The 16,671-nt window shown below is 45.3% G+C and overlaps 2 protein-coding genes and 1 pseudogene across 5 annotated transcripts in view; 1 reads left to right on the plus strand and 2 right to left on the minus strand.

Annotated features, from left to right (window-relative positions):
• The window catches only part of SAB (HYPERSENSITIVE TO PI STARVATION 4), a 36,848-nt gene extending 26,051 nt beyond the window's left edge, over positions 1 to 10,797 (minus strand). Inside the window, exons 1-4 of one of the 4 annotated variants that reach the window (XM_078574491.1) lie at positions 10,512 to 10,792; positions 9,428 to 9,527; positions 7,369 to 7,674; positions 6,499 to 6,755 (exon numbers count right to left, since the gene is read on the minus strand). In XM_078574491.1, coding sequence (XP_078430617.1) covers positions 6,499 to 6,755; positions 7,369 to 7,674; positions 9,428 to 9,527; positions 10,512 to 10,582 — 734 coding nt within the window. In that variant the 5' untranslated portion in view covers positions 10,583 to 10,792. Of the gene's footprint in view, positions 1 to 6,498; positions 6,756 to 7,368; positions 7,675 to 9,427; positions 9,540 to 10,511 lie in introns of all 4 variants that reach the window. The other 3 variants (XM_078574490.1, XM_078574493.1, XM_078574492.1) reach the window with 3 other exon arrangements.
• On the minus strand, positions 3,449 to 6,485 carry LOC144702448 (exocyst complex component SEC10a-like). Its single transcript, XM_078574497.1, has one exon. The coding sequence runs from the start codon at positions 4,558 to 4,560 to the stop codon at positions 3,484 to 3,486; it is 1,077 nt and encodes a 358-aa protein (XP_078430623.1). The 5' UTR covers positions 4,561 to 6,485; the 3' UTR covers positions 3,449 to 3,483.
• A 1,646-nt stretch (positions 10,798 to 12,443) lies between the features above and the next one.
• LOC144702565 (polyphenol oxidase, chloroplastic-like) lies at positions 12,444 to 13,926 on the plus strand (annotated as a pseudogene).
• The last annotated feature ends 2,745 nt before the right edge of the window (positions 13,927 to 16,671 follow it).

Here is a 16,671-nt window from a genome sequence, read left to right on the forward strand (position 1 = left end):
CAGATTGCCCGGGTAGTTGATAGCCTAGCAGTAAGCCCTTTCTGCACGCTTGCTCAGTGCAAACTGCGAGTGCGTCCACTGCCAAGACAAACAGTAGCGGTGCTAATGGGCAGCCTTGTCTCACTCCTCGTTGAGGCTGTATTCGACCGCCTTCCGGCCGCCCATTTACCAGCACCATGCAAGAGTGCGATGTAATACATCTCTTCACCCATATTATCCATTTCTTGGGGAAGCCCCTCCTTTTCATTGAGGCCCATAGGAAATCCCAGTCTAAAGAGTCGTATGCTTTGGCAAAATCAACCTTCCACATGAACCCTCGGGTTTCCTTCCTCGTCCATGCGGCGAGGATTTCCCCGGCTGTAACCGCACTGTCCACCAATAGCCTGCCAGGAATAAAAGCTGACTGAGCGGGGCCAACCAGTTCACCAATCCTTGCTCTGAGCCTGTTTGCTAGCACCTTGGCTATAATCAAGTAGATTGAGTTCGACAATGAAATGGGTCTAAAGTCTTCAATTTTTTCCGCCACTGGACCTTTTGGCAGGAGGAAAATATGTGATCAGGACCTGTTAATCTTCTCCATGTTGCCCCGTCCCTCTCTAAAATCCTCAAATGTGGCCATCACATCCGATCTGACCAAATTCCAACACTGGCTATAAAAGAATACCGGGATGCCATCAGGACCCGGGGCTCCCTCCCCATTCAACCCCTTAATTGCTGTCTTGACCTCGTCGTCTGAAAATGGTAGGATCAGTTCCGCTTGATGTTCAAAGCTCACTCTCTTTGCCCCCTTGCCGCTTCACTTCCATCTGCTCTGTTTTCCCTTTCTGGAGAAGGATCTGAAATGGTCTGCTATGGCCTGTCCCAATGCCTGTGTGCCAGTGTATTCCCGCTCTCCCACCTTTATTTTCAATATTTGATTTGTGCGTCTCCTGCCATTTGCCACCAGATGGAAGAATCTCGTGTTCGTGTCCCCTGCCTGTAGCCATATTTGTCTTGATCGTTGTCTCTAATCCATCTCCAATTTTTTGTCCTCCTCGGCCACCACAATCTGCCATGAAAAACCTTTGGGTCCCCCTCCCTCTTCTGGGGTCCGTTGCAATCCTACCTTCGCCGCAATCTCTTCTACAAGCTGTCTGAATAGGGGATTATCTTCTCCTTTGTTTCGTTCATCCCTTTTGTCTGCCAGTTCCCTTGTGAGTATCTCCGCATCTGGTACACTCAAGCTTGAACTCGACATTGGAGCCTTGTTCTTTGTGTTCCCCTTCTCCTTTCCCCCCGGTATACGCTTAGACCTGTTGCTCATTGCAATCTTCATCAGCTTAGCCATTCCACGGTCATGCTTCATTATTGTCATCTTCCTCCGATAGACCATGCTGGTTCTGGTACTTCTTCCTTTGTCTTCTTGTGTCGAGTGCTGCTCTGCGGTTCTCTGGTCTGTCCCTTCTTCTGGCTTCTTTGCTTTCTTCACCCCATTCGGTTGTTGGGGGAGCTTGCCTGCAGAAGTTTCTCCTTCTCCTGCTTTCTCCAGGTGTTGATTTGTCCCCTCTTCAATCGTCGCTGCCTCTTGATTGACATTTTCCATAATTGTCCGACAGTGGGCTCCTTCATCTGGTTCCAGCCTATCTTCTGCAGCCCTAGATTGTTTTCTTACTGCACTCACGTCCTTGTGACCAGTCTCTTCCCCTCGTGCTCCCTGCCTGCTTTCCGCTTCTTGGTTTTCTTTGATCACACCTCCCCCTGGTGCTTTGGTTTCTCTCTCCCGTGGTGTATCCACCTCATTCTGAGCTTCATCCTCGTCCCTTCTTGTACCTCCCCTCGATATCATTGGTGGCGTCCGTGTATACAGCCAAATCTCAAAAGACCCCTCTGGGCCCCACAAAATGACTTTGGGTGGAATCACTGCCCCCTTGAAACACTCCACTTCTATTATTACGCAATCCGGGTCACCAGATACAACTCCAGTTGAAAGGATACTCCGGAGCATACCGAAAGACTTGACCATGGCTTCTAGTGCCGTCTTGATTCTGTACCCCATTGAGATGTCTCGGGCTTCTAGTATGGTTGTAGCACGCGTCTCTTTTGGGGCTCCATCTTTTGGAAGCACATGTCGCCATGTCACCTCTGCATTTTCTTTGACTTGTTGTCTTCAACCTTTGACCAGGTCGTATGCCGTCAGTGGAGCCCCACGGATAAAAAATTGTCCATTTTCCAGAGCCCATACCTCTGCCCTTTCCAGGCTCGGGCACTTCTCCCACAGACCCTGCCTCACCTTCTCAATACTCGGGGCTCCTTGTAGGACGTCCCCTATTAGACATCCTTTGAAGACAAGTTGATCCTCCAGGTCTCGCCTGTTCGCCAAATCCTCCGCTTGCGTGTTACTCTTCCCTTGGTTTCCCCTATCCACTTTAGAAACTTTCTTAGTTGATGTCTCACCTTTGCTGGCAGCACAATAAGCTTGTTGATGCCCTGTCTGCCTGCATTTCCTGCAGGTTATTTGGCCCCGGCATTCCCAAGCATGGTGCCCTTGTCTTCGACATTTGTAGCAAATATCTGACCTCCAGATTCCATTGGGCTGCTTTCCCCCGATTCTCCTTCGACGTGGTTGCACTTGCACCCAGCCTTCTTCCATTTCTGATGTCCCAGCATTCTGTCGAGTATTGTTTCCACTTTTTGGATCTTCCCTTCTCACTCTAAGCTGCCTGTTGAAGGCGACGTCCAGTCCCTGATGTTGGCCTTCACCGCTGTCCTCGCCCTGGACCTCCATTCCCCCTTTATGCTGTAGGTGCCCTTTCCTGGCTCCCTGGGAGCCGCTGCCCTCACCATGGCGATGTGCCTGTACTCCTCCCCTGCTCCTTCCCTGATAATCATCTCCTCTTCCCGCTCGTCTTCTGTCCATTTCTTCCTCTTCCCTTGCAACATGCTTGCCATGAGCTTCCCGCCTTCCCTCCTCTGCTGTGTATGTGCTGAGATAACCGTCATAATAGTCTGTGTGGCCCTTTCTGCCTGCTCTCCTCTCTCCCTTTTCATTGTGATTCTGAAATCAACGTCTGCTTCTGTAGACGCTGCCATAGTCCTCCCTTTTCTGCAACTGCATATTTAGGAGACGTCGCGGGTCAGTTGAAGGGTCATCCGTCTGCGAAAAAGATCCTCCCTGCCATCCCGACCAAGCACTACCTTCTCCTCCTTTATGTCTTGTATTGAGACTTCCACTCCAAGTTCTCTGCCACGAGCGAGATAATATTCCTGTTTCCCTTCCTTTACGAACGGGTTTAGCATTAGGACTGTACTTCGCAAACTGAACCTTAATATCCCTCCCATCAATGATTTTCCTTCAAGTTTCTCGACAGCTTCCTGTGCCTCCTGGGCGTACTTGTAGCGCACAAATGCAAAGCCCCTTGATTCCCTTGTGCTGTGATCCTTTGGAATGAAGATATCCACAACTTTCCTATAACGACTGAAAAGCGGGAGAAGATCATCCACTGTTTATCGAGAAGTGATGTTGAGAACTAGAAGAGTGTATGTGTCTCTGATGTCCGGAGGAACATTCTTTTGGCAGATCATTTGTTCTTGGTTGTACTTCCTCCCAAACGCCCAGAATGAAGGCTTCATGGTGCCTCCCCTCAACCTCAGAACGAGGTGTAGAGTAGCCTCCTTCTGGATGTCGTAATCAGCGAGGTTATGTCCATCCTCAAGTTGCTTCCCGGAAAAAATCAGACGCTGCACGTCTGGACGGATTCCTTCCTTATCCTGAATTTTTCCTTTCACAGTGTCAATCTTGGCTCTGCTTTCCACCTCAAGGGTGATCGTCTTCCCTGTCAGGGTCTTCACGAAGATCTGCATCTCAGACTCTATGATTGGAGCAAGGGAGCTGGTAATTCTCATATCCTCGCCACAAAGGAGCAAGGGGACTGGAGCAAGGGAGCAAGGGAGCAAGGGAGCTGGTATCATGGGGGGCCTAGTGGAGGCAGCTTTCTCCCATCCCTTCTCATGTAGCTTCTGTGCAACAGACACAGCTTCTGTGACACGACTATCATCAGAGAAAAGGGGAGAAAGTTCCATCAAATCCCCGGGACTGCTGTTGAACTCCATCAAATACTTAATGAGGTCTATTGATTCACTGGCGGTTTCTCTCTGAGAATTGGCACTCTGCAAGTGATCCCCAATTTTTGCTGCGGTCTGGCCAACGCTGGAAATACATGAATCCAGCCGGCCAAAACTTTCAAAAAGCCCATCCACGCCTTTTTCCAACTCACCGAGAGCCTTTCTGTGCTTTGAATTCTGCACTGTGAGTTCCTTCTTCAAGTTCTGAAGCCTGGAGTCGATCACGGAAAGATGACCGTCCACTCTGGGGAAGAGCAGCGTTAATCGTCCATTTTGAAGATTTGCCCCCTCTCCAACCCCCTCCGATGATTCCAAATCATCCTCTTGAATGGACGGGAGAATCTCGTTAACTACTTTCCCAAACAGCACATCGAATGAGAATTCTCCCTTGAAATCGTTGAGATCGAACAGGATCGGAGTCGAACTCCCCCCCACGGAAGGCGATCTCGACGATGCCATCCCATTCCCCGGAGTTTACCTTCTCCACCGCGTGCCTTTGATCGCTGCTGCAGAGTGATGAAGACGAGAGACATCTGAGTGAAAAGCTAGCGCAGCTCCAATTTGGTGCCTCCTTCCTTGCTGACAAGAATCATCTTTGCGGAAATCTCTTCCATCGCCTTCCTGCTCTCTTCCAGCAATTCGTGAGGCGAACACTCTGCACTGGATTCATTGACGAAGTCCCCCTTGCTCTCTTCTTCTTCCTCCTCCGCCATGGCCGATATCTCCCTCTTCTCTTCAAGATCACCACCACGCTTGGCGCAACTGCAATCCGAAAAACTAACGGCAACATCCTCAAACCTCGCCGCCCCAGATATGATCTGTTCCTGCAGGGATTTGAGCTGCGCGGCGGCCGATTCCCTAGACGTGCTACGACTTCTCACCCCTTCTGTATCCTTCCACGAAGCCTTCCTCCGAGATCCCTCGTGCTTGATCAAGATGTGCGAAGCCCTCACCCCTTCTCCTAAGAGCTGCCTCGAGTGAAACTCCGATTCCTCCTGAATCCCTGCTCTTTCCGCACAACCGTCGCCGTTCGTCCCGAAAGAGCTCTCCGTCTTCTCATCCAGACACCTCGCGGAAGCCGCGATTCGATCTCTTGTTCCATGATCGGAGCACAACTCCGTGCATGGCTCGTCCTCCCATCCCGCGGTCGAACCCACAGCTTCTCACAGGAACACGGGAGACGAAGAATTCGAAACCGAAGACGAATCTGAGATCGGCTCCGTCGCCATCTCCCCTGTCCATATATATATGACTCTTGTATTGGTTTTAAGTTAAGTTTTTGCTTTCTCCTATCTCTGTCTGTCTACTCTTTCCTCTTCCTTCTAAACCTCAAGCATTCTACATAGAGTATCTGGCTGGCCCTAACCGTGCGAGCTAAGGAGCATTCAAAGAAAAGATGGTTGCAATCTTCTTCACCATTCAAGCATAGCATGCATTGTGACGAAGTATCTGGGTATAGCCTTTTGGCAACGACTCTTGGCATTAATCTTTTCCTTGCTAGCAGCCACCCAAAAAACCTCACCTTCAATGGGACTTTTTGGCTCCATATGAAACTGCATGTGCTGACTAATGCCATGTCTTCATCTTGTCCCTCCTGGATCATCGCATAAGCCTTATGGACCGAGAAGGGGCCATCTGTCCATGCCCAACTGTCTCGTTCCCCATCTTCTGGTTGTAACTGGAGTAGGGATTGTTGCATATCAATGAACTCAGACACACGCTGGTCTGGTAAGGCCCCATGTATGATCAGGTTCCACGCGCCCTCCCAGCAGTCACGCACGTGGGCATTTTGATCCTGGACAAGTGCATACAGTCGGGGGAATATCTCACTCAAGTTGCCCCATGGTGACCATGCATCTCTCCAGTATTGGAATGTCGCCCCATCGCCTAACTTGGCCGGAAAATAAACTTGCACTCTTGGAAAGACCTGTCTCAGCCCTTGCCAGAACGGTGAAGCTCCATGATACGGAACTACACATAAAACCAGTACATAAAACTATTCAATCGGTTCCTTGTTTTTAAACAAGATCCGAAAAAAACTACCTGTGGACATAATTTTGACGGGTTCAACCCCGGAAGTAATGTAATTCTCATTTTTCATCTTGCATCTTTTACTCAACCCTGGCAGCTAGTCTATTGGCATTTCCATTGTTGCTCAAAGACTGAGATTCAAAGCTTTCCATTACTTCTAGATCCAACAATGACAAAATTCAATGATCACAGATAAGAGTCGGGCAAAAGAAACAATTTTTTACCTTAATACATGGCTTTACTACAATTATGTTATCTTGTGCTGTATCAGAGCACCAAAACCCATAAATTGAATTATTTTCCACAATTCCAACTGAATGATAAAAACCAGGAGAAAAAAGATGGATGAATTATTAAAATGCTTACCTCTCATGGCCTAACTCGCAAACAATGGATAGTTTTTCACATATAAACGGAGCAGGGGCTTTCCCATCAAGTTGATGTCCAGCTGGCAAGTACCCCGACTGGTGGTAGTACGATGACTGATCAAAACTAGAACGTTCATCGCAAACATAAATGAGGATGGGTAAAAGATGAAGTTTGATATGCAGAACTGAGCTGGAATTGCCAATTTTTGACATGTCCAGCAGTAGATCCTTCACATCAATGGTTGCTCTTGGAGTCTGCAATTGGTTAGAAATAAAACCTTTAGAAGCAAAAATAAACCAGATGATCATTTTAGATACTACATTTAAATAGCAAAACTGATAGAATTGTTTTACTTCAAAAAAAACTGATTGGCAATAGGCGACAGAAGGGGACAACAAATAGGCGACAGAAGGACCTCCAAGGTTCCTAATAAGGAAAGAACCATAACCGTTTCCTGATTTAGATATGGGTACAAATATCTCATGCTATGACAGGGATGGATTTGAAAAACATTTTTAACATCTATTATCTCGGGTCTGGAAGCAGAATTCAGTTATCTATAGAACAAGATTGCTGCGTCTGATAGTTCCTGTTTTCTTTTCTTCCTCTCTATTGTCATCTCTATCCATTTCTTCTTAACCTCTTTTTGTTTTCACAGATTCCCATGCCAATTAGAAAATGTCACATGTTACTGACAGAAAAAGTACAAGAACTCATGTTGAGAAATTAAAAGATCAAACTCAAGTTGGCAGTTTTTCGTCCTAAGATGCATAAAATGACCTAAGAAACAATATTGTGACATGTTAAATAAATGATGACAGCTACAATCATGCTAGCTACAAAAAAGATTCAAAAAAAATTCCTTACCCTCACAACTATATCAGTGACAGAGACAGAAAAGAACCTCGCCAAGTTAGCAATACGCAACTTAATCAAATTAGTTATAAACATCCACGTTCCTCTCAACCACGTTCTTCTTCCGGCCGAACGTAACTTTTGAGGAACACTGTTTTTTCCCTTTTTCTTCTTGTCAGGGATTTTGAGGACGATTTCAAGATCACTTATCGACAAATGTAACTTGGGATCTCTTGATATAAAACTATAACCGAGTTTAACCAGAGACTTCCGCAAGCTAATCTTCATTTTGCCGGCAGAAATGGACTCCAACCAATCCTGAAGAGATACATAACAAATCAAATTTCTTTGCGTCAATTTAAATATTTCCCAAGAGAAGGATATGTTTACTTATTACAAAGAAATCAGGAAAGTGACTAAAAACGAGGGCTGATGAATAATGAATTAATTCCAACAATGGAGGCATTAAATATGGTTATCGGCATATCTCCAAACCAGGTAGTTTACCCAGTGGATGATTATTATTGAAAAAAGACAACTTTGTTCAATGGTATTATACCAAGCATATGTTTTTTACTGATAAAATAAGATCGCCCGATATTGGTAATCAATAGGCATGGCACAACTTTGCTCAGATGAAAAGACAACTCAAACTCTGCCAGAAGAATTTCAACAAAATCTTCCTTGAGTGGAAATAGAAAAAGACCTGGGAAAGCAGCATTCAGCAAGAGAATTTCTGCATAAGCTGTATTCACCTTTTTTAAGGCTAAAATCGAAATGTGCAAGGACAACTGATCAAAGGCAGAGTTCAGCCCATGTTCTCCAATCAACAAGAAGTAATGCCCACACAGTTGAGCTATCTTGCCCAGGAAAGAGGATGATATGCTGCTCATGTAATAGTATCCTGGAGTGATGAACCTTGATGTAGGTTCGTATCAGGAAGGGAATAGAGAAGATGTGACGTAGATGTTCCTGAGGTCGGGGAGTAGACCAGGAATAATAAGAATGGTCAAACAGAGGAGGCAAGGATCAACCAGGAACAAGTCGCCTGAAGAAGATGTCAGAGGTTGACAATCGCAGGGACTGGGATAGTGGGAAACTAGAAGAGAACTGATCAGCAGGGGTAGGGATTGGATTGGAGTGGAGCAGGCTGAAGATCCGGTGAGACAATCACAGGTGTACGGGATTGCTGGACGGTTAAGAAAACGAAACCGAGACAGGGAGGATCAAGATAGTCAGGCAAGAGACCAATCTTACCTTAACCCTTGACTGCCCTCCTAAAGGGAGGGCTACACAAATTTATACAGAACGGGAGCAGTCTAACCTAAACATCAGATGACTAAAGTGCCCCTAAGGGGCTAAAATGCCAAAGTAACCCTTGGGGTATAGGATCATGTCATGGACTTGCAGAAGTAATGCCCAGGCAGTCGGCCCATTCTGCAAGGAAAGTGGATGATACGATGCACATGTAATCGCATCCTGCACATGTAATCAGACATTCTAAGGCCCAATATTAGAGTGGAAGATATTTTGAGAGTTGTGGGAATCTGGTAGATTTCTATAAGGGTAGTTTCCCCCATATGTTGTTGAATTCAGGTAAATCACCAGTGTGGATGAACTACCCTCTTTTTCTTTAAAAAAAACCTGTTATTATATTTATTCCTTTTTTGATTCTGCCTTTCAACTCATCATGCGAAATATCTAGATTTAACAACCAATAGAAACACCGTAACCCACTAAGTATGCAGTCATTTCATTCTGTGACGAATATGTCCGTGACCACATTCACAGGATTCGTGGGTTTCATACTTCAGTATGATAACTTGAATCCGCCAACAAAATTACCAAGTTTGTTTCCACAAAATATTCCTCAGCAAGGAAATCAGAAATAATCTTACTGTTATGATTTTTCAATATAGACAGAACGGATGTTTAAGTCAAGGTGATTCATATGTACCACAAGTCAGTATGCTCTTTTTTGACATCCAAGTCAACATGGATTAATCGCAACAAGAAGAAAACCAAATGACGCTTCTGAAAGCACTTAAATGTAGAAAGAATGATGGCAAACCTTGTTGAATTTCATGGTTAAATCCCTTATACAATTGCATCCAGATCCCCGAAACTGAATACTTGCTCTTAACTTTCGGCTCAAAAACCGTACCAACAACCTGAAAAGGATTCTAGAAGAAACAGTAAATTCTCAAAGTAAATGGTCATTCCATTGATTAAAAACTAGCAACTAAAGGGATTGACCGAAAATAAAGGGTGAATGACATAAATTTCTCATCATCTAGGAATATAAAAGTACACCCAAAAAACCCCAAATAGGAAGAAGAAACGTGGGTGAAATTAGGCGGACATCCGAACCAACTGATGATGAAGAATTGGCGCACGACTCGAGGTTTGGGTGACAAAATGCCACTTGATTCCAAGCTAGCTGGTTATCGCCAAAATGCACTGAGGCACAGCAATTGACTGGACATCTAGGTTCCCCAAAATGCTGTTTTGATGCGAGACGCTAGGGCAACACCATACCAAGGTAAACTCTTAATACCACGTATAACCCCAAAAAAATCCAGAACAAGGAAAGATTGACAGTAGGAAGAAACGCCAGCGCACAGCGTTTACTTAGACAAACTATCTCAGAAGGATATCTGGCGGCCTTTTCCTTGGCTTTGAGGACAAGTTATGAAATCGTTGTAATCGTTGTAGATCAGAGGTTTCGTAAGAAAAGCACCATGGTAATCTAGTGGTGAACAATCCTTCTACCAAGAATTAAACAAAACCGCGCGTACAAGCCTACAATGTCATTCTTGGGCATTTGGGAAATAACTCAGCAGTCTCAACGAGGGGCCCCATGATCATATAATAGTCTCCCGGCATCAACATTGTCCTAAACACAGAACAAGCCAAGAGGCTCCGACATCAAGGTTTTCTTCATTTTCCATAAGATCAGCAAACTGAAGCCACGCTGCATCCCAACCGATTCAATCAACAAAGAAATCACCACCTCGACGAAGCAATCTAAAGATAACGTTGACCAAGCTCAAAATAGCATCCGGCAATGATGATCAGCGAAATCTGCGATCATCAGGTATAGAATCCTGCAAGGTTTTCGTGAAACAGAGACGCGTATGCGTTCAGAGTCTTACATGACGGCGACCCAGCATAAGATGGAGATCGCGAGGAAGGCGAGCAGGAACATCGCAGGTGACAACGTCATGATGATCGCGTTTCAATCGGCAGCGACGATAGACTGGTATGATCGGGGATTTCTGGATTCACAGATCAGATGCCGCAACATGCCAACCCGGAGATGGAACGGAGGAGAGATTGGATCGATCGGAGGACGAGAAGAGGGCGTTCCCCGCCCATCCGAAGAAGCAATTTCGACGAAGAGCGGGCAGAAAACCTCCTCCGACACCGTCAATGTCGGCCCCCGTATCGGACGGCGGGGCGTTCGACACGCCCGTTGGCACAGCCTAGCTGGAGGTGACCATGCGGTACACCAGAACTCTCTCTCTCTCTCGGGTGGACCCAGTCAATGGGAGAAGGGGGACCGCGTTTATTTTTCTCCCGCCAAGGCGAGGGGGCGTCGGACCACGTTTACCGCCAACGCCCACGCACCGCCCGCTGCTGACGCGCCTAAAACTCCTAGCCTGCACCTCTAGGACGACGACGGAATACGACGGACGAACGGAACGAAACGGTACGGAATGGAACTCTCTCTCTGAACCTGTCGCTCTCTCTCTTTGAACCCCTCTCTCTCTTTGAACTTCTCTCTCTCTTAGAACCTCTCTCTCTCTCTCAACCTCTCTCTCTCTGAACCTCTCTCTCTCTCTCTCTGAACCTCTTTCTCTTTCTCTGAACCTCTCTCTCTCTCTCTGAACTTCTCTCTCTCTCTCTCTGAACTTCTCTCTCTCTGAACCTCTCTTCATATGTTCACAGGCGGCGGCGGCGGCGGCGGCGAGAGGTCGGCGGTGGACAGAGAGAGCGATAGAGAGAGCGACAGAGATTGAGAGAAGATTGAGTGAGAGAACGTGAGCGAGAGACTGAGTGAGGGAGAATGAGAGAGAGAGGACAACAAAGAGACGGCGGCGAGCGATGGCGGGAAGGACAGCGGCGGGTGGCGGCCCACGAGAGAGAGAGAGAGAGAGAATTAGGACCCCATTAGTCTCTTCGAACATGTTGCAAGAACCTAGGTCTTGAAAGACTAAAATTAAATATTAACACAAAAGTATATTTATTGGTATTTGTGCGCTTGAGTGAAGGTGACGAGGAAGAGGTCGCACTGAACTGCCCATCCCGAAATCGGTACCGGATGCCGGTATCGGGACGGATGCTGTATCGGATACCGGAAAGGCAATTTCTGGTATCCGTTTTTTTCGATATCCGTATATCGAATATCGGTATCAGATATCGGTTGCTACAGTGTCGATATCCGATACCGATATCCGTCCCGATGTCCGCATCCATCTACGTCTCAAAGGGACAGATGACAGTACCGGATGTCGGATGTGGATATCGAAAACCGATATCCACATCGGATTTAACCTATTTTGAATTTTGATAGGTTCATCGTGTATTTTCGATTCAAACTTTTGAATCGAAAATACACAGTCAGACCTCAGACGAGGCAGGCGACGGCAGATGGTGGACGGCGGCGGTAGACCACGGCGGCGGAGGGCGCACGGTGAACAACGGCGGCTACAGCGGTATGTCTTCTTATCTTTCACTTCAAATGAATTTAAGTAAATCGTACTTAGCTTCAACCACGCACTTCCAAGGAACGGCCTTCGACTGCGCCGCCTGGCATCTCCTCTGCTCTGTACTTAGCTTCACCCAACAAAGCCATAACGATGAGTCTCTATATGAAGAGCCCATGTACTTTCAAGGCAGTAACTTACTCGCTGCCAAGGCCATGGGGTGAATTCAGGAGTGCCACGAGGCGCCAGCTCTGCTCGTAGTTTCCTTCTTCCTCTCTGCGCTATGCTTCTCTCAGGCCAAGTCTGAACTCAGTTCACGCGTGCTTCTTGGCGGCCCTCTCTTGGCAAACTTATCCGCTTGCCACCATTCCTTCACCGATGCCAACCGGCCCACCTACTGCTGTCCCCCCAAGAAGAGACATTGACCAGAGACTCGTCCAATTCGATCTCTCCAAGCTATCACAGACCCATAAACGCGTTCGCCAAGCCGTCCACCATCCCGACACCGATTTCATTGCCAAGTACCGGAAAGACAGTGGCCATTATGAAATCTCTGCCCTTAGATCACCCCCACAGCTTCTTCCACCAAGCGAACAACCACTGTCTCTACTGCACCGGCTCCTACGACCAAGTGAACTCCTCCCTATTCAAGATCCACCACTCATGGCTCTTCTTCCCCTAGCACAGAGCCTTCCTCTTCTTCCATGAAAGAATTCTCGGAAAACTTATCGGAGACGACACCTTTGTCTTACCCTAATGGAGCTGGGACACGCCGGAGGGAATGCAGATCCAGGAAATCTTCACCAAAGGAGTACTTTGCAACGGTGAGAGAGACAAAGCCCATCTTCCCCCAATGATCGCCAATTTGAACTACAACAACGAGGAGAGTGTCACACCCTCCAACGAACAGGTGGAAGCAAACTTGGCCTTCATGCACAAGCAGATGGTCTCTGGGGCGAAGAAGAGGGAGTTGTTCCTGGGTTGTAAGTTAACCGCGGGTTGGGTCGGATTCTGCGACGGGCCTGGTACAGTGGAAGGGGCCCCGCATAACACCCTCCATTCCTAGGTCGGCAGCAGGGTTAACCCAGAGAGAGAGGACATGGGCGCGTTTTACTCTGCAATGAAGGATCCGATCTTCTACGCTCATCGCTCCAACATCGACAGGCTGTGGGAAGTATGGAAGGAGCTCAAAGAAGGGAAAGACACGGACTTTGAAGAACACACGTGGCTCAACAACGCCTTCACCTTCTACGACGAGAATCTCCGCTTCGTGAGAATCAAAGTCCGGGACTTGCTCGATACCCACAAGCTCGGCTACGAGTACGAGGAGATCCCCCTGCCTTGGCTCAACGCCAAGCTGAAGCCGACGGGGTCTTCGACGGCCCCTATAATGAAGAGAAAGAGCGGGTCTCTGCTATTGCGAAGAGCAGCAAAGGAGAAAGAGCGAGCTCTCGTCTCGAGTGTGACTTTTGAGGTTCATAGTCTGAAGCATGGGCGGCCGAAGGAAGAGAAGGTGAGAGAAGAGGAGATTATCGTCATGGAGGGGATACGCATGAAGCGCAACGTGTACGCTAAGTTCGACGTGTTCGTTAACTTGGGTGTCAAGGAGGAGAAGATAGCCGGGCCTCTAGCGAGGGAGTTTGTTGGGTCGTTTGTTAACACTCCGCACAGGGCGAGGAGAATAGGAGAGACTGAAGGGAAGATGAGGAGGAAGGGGATGACGTTGAAGCTTGGGATTTCGGAGCTTTTGGAAGATTTCGGAGCTGATGAAGATGAGATTATATGGGTTTCTTTGGTGCCCAGAGGCAGTTTTGGAGTGTTCATTATGGTTGATGGCGTGCGTATTGAGTTTCTGAGGTAACGGACTGTATTTCACTGCGTGGTGAAATACATTCATACTTGTGTTTATTACATATTTTCCCCAGCTCGAAAAAAATAAGATACATTGATTTTGGTATAAACTTTTACAGAGAGTTACGCATGGCTTGTTTCAAAGAACTTACGGTGGAGAATAAATGAGTGTGCTCCAAAGCGAGATGGAAAATGAGAGAGCGAATAAATTGGTCGGTGATAATTTGTTGACAAGCGCCACCACTACGTACAGTCGACTTCCTTTCAGTTTCACATATAATTTTGTAAAAAATTTTCCATTTCATTTCCTTCAACCATATCTTAACTTTGCGAGAGAGAGACATTGTGGAAGCGCGAATTTAATTTTATATGTAAATTGGCTCAGGCAACTTTATACACTAAAAAAATTTAGAAATCTCCTGTATGGGATTGTGTTTGAATCGAAAAAAAAAACCGGATGTCGGTTTTCGATATCTGGATATCAAAAACCGATATCCGGCATCCGGTATCTGCCTCGTCCCTCCACCTTCGGTATCCGATACCGATATCCGTCTAACCCCTTATAGACTGATATCGACCGATATCCGATATCCGATATCCGGCACCGTCCCATTTTTTCTCGGATATCGGATATTGGTTGTCCGACACCGGATGACAGACGGATATCAGTTGGGCGAACACTAGTCACAAGTCATCATCCATCCCGTCCCGTCACGTCCGGGACTGAACGTTCTTTGGAGGTACTCTCAATATTTACTAATTGTAAAGGTTCCATTTGACTCTCAATAGCATGCTACATCATTTCCTTCAAAGTTTCCATCATTCAATTTTTTCGGAAATACCATCACAATTTGTAGGATAGATTGATTGGTTTGAATTTCATGGAGGTGTGATTCATATTATTCATGCAGTCACTTTGTGCCAAAATCAGGACTTGGAAGATCTGGAAATCTTGGTCTCAAAAAATGATTTCACTTGGTGGAAGTTGTGGATAAGATGGGGGACAGTATGAATTCGGACCTTTGTTATTCCAAACATATTTGGTTCATGAAAATTTATCAATGTTATTTGTCGGTCAACAAAAATTAGGAGCAGTGTTATATGAAAACAAAAGTTTACCAAGAATACTCTCACGAAGGGTGATAATTCTTTAGCCAAGATTAAGTTGAATTGCATATAAATGTTTAGGGAAAATATATCAATTTTTTTCACAATGCATATAGTTATCTTCTTATTTGAAGTCAACTATCCATCCCTCTTTTTCTATCGGCGAAAATGTTGCACTCTCAAGCACATCAGATCAAGTAATAAAAATGTTGTGAGAAGCACAACATTTTTACAGTGTCACCCACCAAAGTCCATGTACGCATTTATGCATATTTTACAGTGTTCTATATGCTTTTCATCAAAATTTAACCAATAATTTTGGAAGAACTTTCATTCTTGCATCAAATGATTGCATTTTGAGGGAGATATTGTTTAGCTTTTGAACGTTCATGATTGCCTCACTAAGTTTTTATCAAATGCTTTATGTTTCAAGTTAAGTATACCTCACTAACTTAGCCTAATTAACTCATAGGAATGTTATTTTAAAAAAATAAAGAGAAAATAAGAGTTATAAGGGTGGTCGAGTTGCCTCTGAGGAAGCTCTCTGTCACAAAGCCTGCATATTTCACAGGACAATGGAGTCACAGCTGGTGGCCCATTTGGCAGCAGCCACTGGAGGGGCAGCCGAAGGAGCTGCTCCTATATCTATCAGGGCCAGCCCCGGCACTGTGCACTTAGGTGAGCCAAAGGGAAGACCTTGACCAATATAATAATCTCCCAGCATCAACATTGTCATAAAATATTTCTCATTGAAAAAATAGGAAAGATTGTTTATGTTTTCCTTTCCATTTTTTCTCTTATACATAATCAAAATTTGAATGTATGTTTTATAGCTTCTATCCAAGTCTCTATTACAATAATATAAACTTTTATTCACACATATCCCCTACCTATCCCTTATAAATAATATAAAATTAATGGATCTCTTATACTTATCATCCCTATTATTATATTTTCTCTCTTCTATCTATATTCTGGTTTTCATCATTAAATCCTCTTCATCCTTATTATAGCCTAATTATTCTTAACATTATCGTTCTCATGACCTTATCACCTTTTTTATCAATGTCTTGCTCAGTTCAGAATATTCTACCGCTACAATCCTACCATATTTTATTTTATTATCCTAACTATAAACTACTTTTCTCTCTAATCACCAGTCCCAGTGGACATGACCTCACTTTCCATTATCCTTTCAGTGTTTTTATTTGGTGTAATAAAATTAATCTTACAACATCATAAAACTTAATCCCCTGAATTTCCTTTATTTAAAATCAATTACATATGTGTACCATTCGATGGTGTTAATAATTTGGCCCAATTTCATGCAAGTTTTTTATTTTTCTTTATTTAAACATGAAAATAATATTTAGAATATTATCACCTCAATTGATCTACATTGAATATCTTAAAAATATTGGATCGGTCCTCAAGGATGCAGGGAATAATTTGTTATGTTTTATGATGTAAAAAATAATAGAATCGTTATATTGATGCAGATCACTACATGTGTGGTGGCCTTCAGCCGTTTTTAAGATCAATTTTGGATCTTTGAAAAACAGGGAGATTTGTGGGTATTTTCCAGGACACCAGAGGATGAATGTTGATATCAATAGGGGCTACCTTGGGTTTGTGTATTTTTCCTAGA

The sequence above is a fragment of the Wolffia australiana genome, chromosome 4 (genome assembly GCF_029677425.1).
Source record: "Wolffia australiana isolate 7733 chromosome 4, ASM2967742v1".
Classification (NCBI taxonomy): Eukaryota; Viridiplantae; Streptophyta; class Magnoliopsida; order Alismatales; family Araceae; genus Wolffia; species Wolffia australiana.

Coding starts and splice junctions, on each gene's coding strand:
- LOC144702448 (XM_078574497.1), bottom strand. CDS start 4,560: ATGGCATCGTCGAGATCGCCTTCCGTGGGGGGGAGTTCGACTCCGATC.